Source organism: Octopus bimaculoides, chromosome 5, assembly GCF_001194135.2.
Source record: "Octopus bimaculoides isolate UCB-OBI-ISO-001 chromosome 5, ASM119413v2, whole genome shotgun sequence".
Taxonomy (NCBI): domain Eukaryota; kingdom Metazoa; phylum Mollusca; class Cephalopoda; order Octopoda; family Octopodidae; genus Octopus; species Octopus bimaculoides.
In genome coordinates this window covers 63,869,672-63,878,881 of record NC_068985.1, presented here as the reverse complement: position 1 = coordinate 63,878,881, position 9,210 = coordinate 63,869,672, and the positions used below count along the sequence as shown (strand labels likewise).

The 9,210-nt window shown below is 36.2% G+C and overlaps 1 protein-coding gene across 13 annotated transcripts in view; it reads left to right on the top strand.

The window, feature by feature from the left end:
- LOC106871234 (myotubularin-related protein 13) overlaps window positions 1-9,210 on the top strand; it is a 512,098-nt gene that overhangs the window by 189,155 nt on the left and 313,733 nt on the right. For all 13 annotated transcript variants that reach the window (XM_052967747.1, XM_052967743.1, XM_052967750.1 and 10 more), the window contains exon 2: window positions 6,837-6,922. In XM_052967747.1, the coding sequence (XP_052823707.1) occupies window positions 6,837-6,922 (86 nt within the window). The remainder of the gene's footprint in view (window positions 1-6,836; window positions 6,923-9,210) is intronic.

Genomic DNA, 9,210 nt, shown 5'->3' with positions numbered 1-9,210 from the left:
GACGCGTGATGAAAGGGATTCTTTCGTTCGATTTCTTGCCTTCCTCTAGAGAAGACGTGATTTTTTTGTCTCTCCTTCACATCTAACTAGCGTTCAGAATAATTTTTCTATTGTCTTGGCCTAACAGCCCTTACCGTTTGTTCTCACTGTTCTGTCTTGTTTTTACTGTTTTGTTCTCACTGTCCTGTTCTTGTTTACACTTTCACCCTCCACACAAATTTCCAAATATTAATTAATTTGCTTGCGGGAAGGACTGCTCCAACGAAGTTGCGTATTGTCCTTGCCTTTGAAACGCGGAGTAGATGGAACAGGGACAACTGAAGAAGGGTAATATTCTTTATGTTGCATGTCTCGTTTCTCGGTTTGTTTTTTTTTTGTTGTAGAGTGGATTAATGTAGAGTGGATTACATCAACTCCAGAACTTATTTTATTGGCTTTAAAGAGGTGAACCCTGAATTAAAGAGACATAATCTCCCCATCAAATCGACCTGTAATAAGTGTGCTGGGTTAGTTGTAGATTCTTTAATGTAAGAATCAGGTTGATGAGATCAATAAGTGTTAGAACAGCTTGCCTTGCACTAAAGTTCATGTATTCCAGTATGTCTAATGGTAGAATTTAGTTCAAAATTGGCATTATTATTTTTCTGAAATATATGAAATGCTGAAACATTGATGTATTGTATACTTGTACAGTCACTGTTGTCATAGAGACCTGTCTGAACATGGTGTTGTTGGTGAGGTTAGTGGTAGTGATGGTAATGGTAATAGTGGTTGTGGTAATGGTGGTGGTGATATTTAGTTCTAGTGGTGATGGTGGTAATGAGAGTAATATATTGGCTGTGGTGATGATAATGGTAGTTGTGGTGGGGATTGGGGGTAATGTTAGGGGTGGTGATAGCTGTTGAAATGATGGTGGTTGTGGTGATACCCCTCCCTCTGTTATGACAGTCATAGCAGTGATGGTGGTGGTGATGGCAATTATGTTTATTTAGACTCCACCTCTATTTTCACTTCTTTTAGTTTCACATTCTTAACATTTATTCAAGGCTAAACGATTTTTATTTTATCATTTATTTTCTGAAACATTGAGTAATAGTGGAAAAAAATAAAATAATTGCAATAGTTTGGGTTCGTGAGAAGACAGATTGCTTCTTAGAAATGTGGTTGATGATAATTGTTGAACTGGGACTAGTTATCAAGAATCATACAATAAAAAATTAGAAGAGGAAGTCGATCTTTGTCCATACCATACAATTCCATAAATTGATGTTTATTTCTGGCTTCCACAATGTAAAACTGTTCCTGGGTAGATGTTTCATCTCAAGAGGATTTGAATTCATTTTGTACTGAATTGCATCACTTCCTTTATTGACTGCTGACTATGGGTGAAATATAGTGTCAGATGTATGATTGAAACTCCTGAGTTATTAGTTGAATGTCTGGTATCTCATCAATCTGAACAACTATTTTAAAAATGAGATTGAAATGGTACAGTGGGAGGTTGATATATTACAGATCTGCACAACCTATCACTGATTCAAGAATGGTGGCCATGTGGTGGTGGTCATGGTGGGAACAATGGTGCTTGTAAAGCAGTCTTTTGCCACTGTTGTATCGTTGTTGCTCAGACAGATATTATTATATTCTGAAGTTGTCAATAGTATGGTTCTATCTGGCACTGTACGACTGGAGGTTGTACAGTGTTATTATCCTTAAAAGGTTGGATCGATATAATGTCCACTCAGTATAATTACTATATCAGCACAGACACGACTATAAACACATTCTACATGTACTCTTGGCCTTCTGACCTTTTCTTGTCGACCAGCAACTGGTCTATTTATAATGGCTGGCTACTTCCACTTTTTACTGGGAGGGGTGTACAGTTTCACTATACAGCATCTCTCCTTTTAATTTTTTATTTAACAATTGATTCCTTTTATTCATCCTACCTCCTTTTTTTTTTTCATATATTAATATCTTTTCTTTTTAGGGTCTACTCTTAGGAATTCAGTATTCTTCTTTTCCTTGTACGTGGGGTTTCAACTTCTTGTAACGGTGTTGGAACCTGAAAAGTGTCATATAGCCAATCCATCGGTATTTCTACTCTTGTTGGTTCCTTTTCTATGACTCTTTCCTTAAGTTGATATCTATGTCTCCTTTCCATTCCATTTCTGCTTCTTACACCATACATTATTCTCCCTTTGCATGTTACAATTTCTCCTCCTTCCCAGTATTGCTTGCCATTTTTGTACATTCTTACAGACATCTTATCACCGATTCTAAAATTTTGGCATGCCTTCACTAGCATGTATAGTTTATTGAATACTGACTTCACCTTTCTGGCAAATATTAATTCTGCTGGTGAACTTCCTTCTGGCACATTTGGGTTCAGAGTTACCCCGTATCCCCTTAAGAATTGTTGGATCATGACCTCGTCTGTGGCTTCCTTATTAGTTTTCTTTAAAGCTCTCTTAAAAGTGTCCACGAACTGTTCAGCCCTTCCATTCAATATAGCAGAATCTTTTAAACTCACAGGATACAAGCTGTGTTCCGATATCAGAGACAATTATATCTGGTACGCCACATCTTGCAAACAGCTTGTGTTAGAAGTTCATTACTGTTTATGAGGTTGCGACACCTTGCGACCTCAGGCCATTTTGTGAAGTTGTCCACTACTATTCAGTAATGATATCCATTTACCAGGCCTGCAAAATCGATATGCAATCAGGACCATGATATTTTCACTTCCAGCCAAAGTTCACATTTTGTAGTAGGTAGTTTTACTGCCAGCACACATCATCTGCAGCCTTTTACCAGGTTTTCAACTTCCTTGTCCATGCTTGGCCAGAGTGTTGGCCAGTATATGAAACTTCACATCAGCACTTTCATTCTAGAGATTCCTGGGTGTCCCACATGAAACCCTTTTAGCATTTTCTTCTGTAATATCTGTGGCATGACCACCCTCTGAGTGTACATTGGTGCACCATCAGTTATAGAGTATACGTTTACATCTTAGCGGTTCTTTGCATTGGACCTTTCTTAATTTCCTTTTGTTGACCACAGTTTTTGTTTTGTCTCATTCATAAATTTGTCATTTCTTGTATTTTTATTTATTTATTTTATTTTTATTACTGGTAGTTCATGCATGATATTCCACATAACTTTTTTTGTTTCAGTTCATCGACCTCGTTCGGTCGTTTGACTGCTCCATTTATACTTTTGCACAAAGCGCTTGTGGGTGTATCCCATAAATTAAATTTCTCTATGCATTCGGTGCCAAATGAATTAATGGATTTTTTTTAACACCTAAGCATTCACTTTTTTGGTTCGATCTTTCAACATTATATTATAAGTGCATTTGCCCGTGAAATATAATTTTCTTCCCTTAACATTATATGCTATTTTGGTTTACCCATTTGTTCTCATGTTTTCTCGTTTATGATTGTGATATCACTTCCCATGTCTATTTGCATTCTGTCACTAGTGTTTTCAATTCTCACTTTCATGAATTTTCTGTTTGTTGTAGTCAGAACTTTTCCTGCTGACAAACTATTTATTTTTTCTTGTTTGTTCCAATTTCCTATCATTCTAGTTTTGCAGTGCGATTTTTATATGTCCTATAAACTCGCAGCGAAAACACTTTGCTTTTTTATACGGACAATCTTTTTTCAGATGCACCCCACCACATGCCATACATGGGTCTACATTCCGATATTTTTTCTGTTTTTCCTGCAACAGTTTGTCTTCCGTCTTTTTTGCATTGGTCTTCTCTTTGAATTTCTTCCGTGTCATGCCTTAATTTTAATATCCTGTCACACTCTAGGGACAGTTTCTGCAATGTCAAATCCTGGTTTGTTTCTAGTTTTGATAGAATTTTTGTTTGGATTTCTGCATCCCTTCTGTCTGTCAGTCCTTGTACAAATTCTTGAAAGAAACTGGAGTAAGCGTATCTAGCCTAAATCTCTCACTTTCTTTGTTGACTCCACCTGTGTAAGTGGTGAAGTCTTCATCCTTGCCCTTTTTTTTTGTGTTTAAACATTTCTGTCTAGTATTAAACAGTGAGCTCTTTTTATTAAACATTTTGCACAAAATGTCAACTGTGTCAGTGAAATTTATATTAGACACTTTTTTTTGGCAATATGAAGTTACTATACTTCTTGTACTCTGCTGTTGCTAGTTTTTCATAACACTAGAGTTTTTGTATTGTTTGTCCAATCTTTGCATTCTTTTTCCAAAATTTGTTGAAATCTTCGAAAGTAAACCTCAAAGGTTACTTCTTCTTCAGGTTCATATTTGAATTCGCTTATGAAATTTGCTACATGGTATTCTATCTTGCACACTACTTCTAATTCCTCTTATGCCTAATCTCACTTGAAATTGATTCAGTTTGACTTCATTGAAAGTTTGAATGTGGATCAGGTTTAAAGACTGGATCAAATAACAGCAGTATTGATGAGGGTAATAAAGTGGCTTGAGTAAGAGAGAGAACTTGAATAGGAATTACTGGAAATAGGTAGAAAGAGCTCTGGAAAAGATAAAAAAATGGGAAAGCACCAAGTCTAGATGCAATACTAGTTGGATTGATCTAGAGTGCAGGAGAGAATGCCTTAGCAATATTCCACAACCAATGCTGTAAAATCTGGAGTGAGTAAAAGTGACTGTCAGATTGGTGCACAGCAAAATATGTGCCTATACACAAAGGGGAGACCTGTTTATCTGTGAGAGTTAACAAGCAATCGCTCTGATACCACATGCAAGTACAGAATGTTTGAAACCATACCTTGAACAAGAAATAGCTAAAGAAAAGGTTGGCTTTAGAAATGGATGTGGCACAAAAGATCATCTGCACAAACTCCACACAACTTGATTATTCAGTTGATTAAGGCTTTTGGAAATTAAAGTCCTGTTGGAATTATGGCTTTATTTGGATTAATACTTTTCTGTTTGGGCTACATTGTTGGGCTTCAGTAAGTATTTTACCATATTTTATCTTTTATTCTCGCAGAGTAGATAAAAGAATGACCAGTATAGTCACTTCCCTTGACTGCCCCTTCTCATCTTGGACATATTTTAGTGGCCAGAATTATTTTTATGGCAAAATAGCTGTTTTGAAATTAAGATTGTTTACAGGTGGCAGTGTGCGCACATACATGCACGTGGTGTGTGTGTGTGTGTGTGTGATATACATCAGTGTTATACAATACCATAACACGGGTCCCATGACTTAGAAATAGTATGCTAAGATGGGTCACAGTAACATTTGTATATTAAGGTAACAGTTGTGTGCATATTAATTGTATGAGGGTTTTTCCTTTTTCCTTACATTGCAAGGTCTTTTTCTTATGAGTGAAAGAGTATAAGGTGTTTCCATTTTTCCATAAAACCCATTTATTGACCATTCCTGTAGTTGTAGATATCACTATTTCACACTTCTTCTGAGCTCACCAGAATTATAAGGTTTTCAGTTACACTAATTTGTTTATTTAAATGGATATTTTTACCATTCTGATATACTTCATGATGTATGTATACTATTTTTGTTGTTTGAAAAAAATTGGTGTTTAAATAGATTTTTAGGTGGACTACAACTTTATAGAACAATACTGTGGGCCTCAACAGTAAAAAGGTAGCACATTACTGATATGTTTTGGATGGAGTTTTGGCTCTTAAATCAAGTGGAAACAAGCAGGAATCTTTAAGCTAGTGCCATAATGTTTTAAAGTTCTTATTGTATAACAGTATAGGATCTCAAGATCTGTAGAAAGTCAATATATCCCTGCAAATTAACACAAACACACAGTTGAGTCTCCTAATGAGAAATTAAGTAGGTTCTTTCATTTCTAACTTTCTATATTGTCTAGTATATTTTCTTGTGGTTGTGTTTTGAGTCAATAGTTGGAAACAGAATTGAAATATTTATAATTACTGAAAGAACTGACCTTGGGGTGCCATTCACACGTTAGATTAATTAACGAAGCAAAATAATTCCAATTGATGGAAAGCAAGATCATGATAGTAAAGGGGAGACAACTCTGAATTAAAATTATGCATGCAGTGAAGGGTTGAAATATTTGCTCAAGGAAGAGTAATATCAACGTAATCTATTCTTTGACTGTATAGTAGCAACTCCAGGCAAATTTTTGGTCTAAATATAAACTTGATGGAAAGTAGATGTAAAAGTTGTAATAATCTGCTTGCATGCACATGTATGCATTTGCATTTACCTATAAAAATAAAACAAGCATAAGGCCATCTATTGTCCACTTGAAAATGTTGAGTTGGTGTGTAACCACATGTGTTTTCAAACAAATGATATGCCACTGAAATCAACTAACAAACAATTCAGTTAAATGGTGATTCAATTCAGGTTTTTTGTTAAGTGTAAGAAAAAAAAAAAAAACTTTGTTTAACTCTTTTAATACCAACTCACCTTACACAGCTTCTCTTAAAAGGTTCATATTTATTATCAAACTATCAACACTACTTAAGTGTTGTTAATTTTTTGAATAATAATCTGTCAAGATTTCATTTCAACATCCATGACAACATGATATGTACACCAGTTTGCCAACACTAACATCATACATAGCAATAAATAAAGGTAGAAATATTAAACTCCTTTGAAATATCGATTCTGTTGAAAATTTACTAGGTTGGATGGACAGTCTCTCTCTCTCTCTCTCTCATTCCTACCATGTAAATATAGTTTGGAAAGGTTTGATAACCTTTTGTTATTGAAAATACTCTGTATCTACCTGTATCTATCTCCCCATATCTATCCATGTCCTCTTCCTTCATCATCAGTGGTTTTATTATGCATTTTTATTTTGTAGGGAGTGGAGTCAGCTGTGGCAAAACCCTCCAGCGCTTTCCTGAAAATGACTGGGATGACTGCCCATATACCCAAGGGGTAGAATTGGTGAGTTTTATGTACCCGAGTGATATTTCATTGTATTTAGTTAGTTATTGTTTTCTTATTTAGTTTTCTGATTAAACAAAGCTATGAGACATTCCAGTTGTGGCCATCCAAGGCTATTTACTGTGGATTATACTATTCTATGTGTTAGTAGGGTGTGGTTGAAGAAGTTTCCATTACTGTTTCTAATATCCTCAATCGCTACATAAATAACTTCTCATTGCTTTAACTTGCTTTCTTAATGCTATTGAAATTTATTTCTTAGTTGGAGAAAGAAAACAATTGTTAGCAAAATACAGAGAATTAATTGCACAGATAATTGAATTTTTCTATTTGTTGTTAAACAAGATGACTGCTATAAACATATTTCTTACCCTATAAGAATTTATCTATGAAATATTAGTCTTTTCCAGTTTGATTTGGTCATTTTTACATGTAGAATTATTTGTAGCAAATATAATTTGCATAATTAATTTGTGGCAAGTATAATTTGCATTATTAGAAATGGGAAAGTAGCTCTAGCGATCCAGTGTCATGAATTTAAAGCATTTTTCAACAAATCATTTGAGAAGATATCTTACTAAGAGTCTACATTTACTGATAGTTGCAGCTGTGACAGCAGCAGCACTGATCCAGATGTGATAATACTGTGGGCTTCACCTGAACTTTGTAGAAGGTAATTATTGGAAGCTGAAATGTTTTCCCTGAAGAAGAAGACTAGTCTGAGATACAGTTGGAATGTTGATGTTGTGAGTTCTGCAGATGTTATGTGAGGAGGTCCAGCATGTTGTCAGTTTGCTAAATCCCAACACCTCACCTAGTGTGTGTGTTAAAAGTTTAATTAATAGCTAATAATTGCTAATTCATGTTACCAAATGGTTTCATGCTGAAGAATTTCCCAAATATGGAGAGGTAACTTGATTATCAAACGTATATGAATGGGAATTCATGACTTGGGTTCACTGTTATTGGAAGACTAAAAACCATCACAGCTAATGGGGCTCAGAGATCTGGTTAAAAAAACTGAATGAAACTCTAATCTCTAATGGAAGTCCTGTAATGTTCTGGTTGCTTAGTGAAGGTCATAATACTTCTACACAACTTCAGATGTTTGTAGGTGGAGGAGAGGAGGAAGTTAAAACTCAAGAATGATCCCTGCAGTAGGGTTCCACATACTTTCTGTTCAGCATATTTCATTCACAAGGGTTTTGGTTGACATGAAGCTATAATAGATGGTACAGTGAAACTGGATCCAAACCACATAGTTCAGGAACAAAAGTTTCTTAAGTACACAACTATGCCAGGATAATCTCTCAGAGAGATGTTGCAAACTGTACTACAATTATGTGGAATCCTGTTACATTCAGTTAAACAGTCCTGGTATTGTTGGCTGGGGTTCTAGAGCTTATCTCATCAGATAGCTACACTTCTCCCTCAATACGTTGCTGATTACATTGTTGCAATTATTGTTGTTAAGTATCAAATCAAATCTAGATTGTTGCAATTATTCTTCTTAAGCACTAAATAAGACCTAATGCAGCAGATATCTAGTTGGTAGAATATACTCTGGGGAAGGTTTAACTGTAATTTCGAGCTAGTTAATTGGTCATGTAGAGGTTCCATCACAGGTTTGTTGAAAATGAATTGTTGTGGTTTGTGATAACAAAAAATCCAGCTGGGTTGTCTTTCTCTTTGTCTTTGTACTTATACTTACATTGTAAAATGGTGAGAAGGTTTGGTCCAACATTTTCATGTCAAACACAGGGAAGCTGGTGAGTGGAAAATTGAGAGCTGGAGTTAGGAATCCATCTGGCTGTGAAATATTAGCATTATTCATTGTAAGTATCTTGAGAGAAAAGCTGAACATAAGAAGCGTCAGTAGTGGTGTGCAAGAGAGACGATTGCGCTGGTTTGGACATGTGGTGAAAATGAATGAGGATAGCTGCATGAAAAAGTGCCACTCCCTAACAGTTGAGGGAACCCGTGGAAGAGGTAGGCCCAGGAAGACCTGGGCTGAGGTGGTGAGGCAAGACCTTCGAACATTGGGCCTCACCGAGGCGATGACTACTGACCGAGACCTTTGGAAATGTGCTGTGCGTGAGAAGACCCGGCAAGCCAAGTGAGATCGTTGCCAGTGCCCCTGGACTGGCTCTTGTGCGGGTGGCACATAAAAGACACCATTTCGAGCGTGGCCGTTTTCGTGCGGGTGACACGTAAAAGCACCCACTACACTCTCTGAGTGGTTGGCGTTAGGAAGGGCATCCAGCTGTAGAAACTCTGCCAAATTAGAT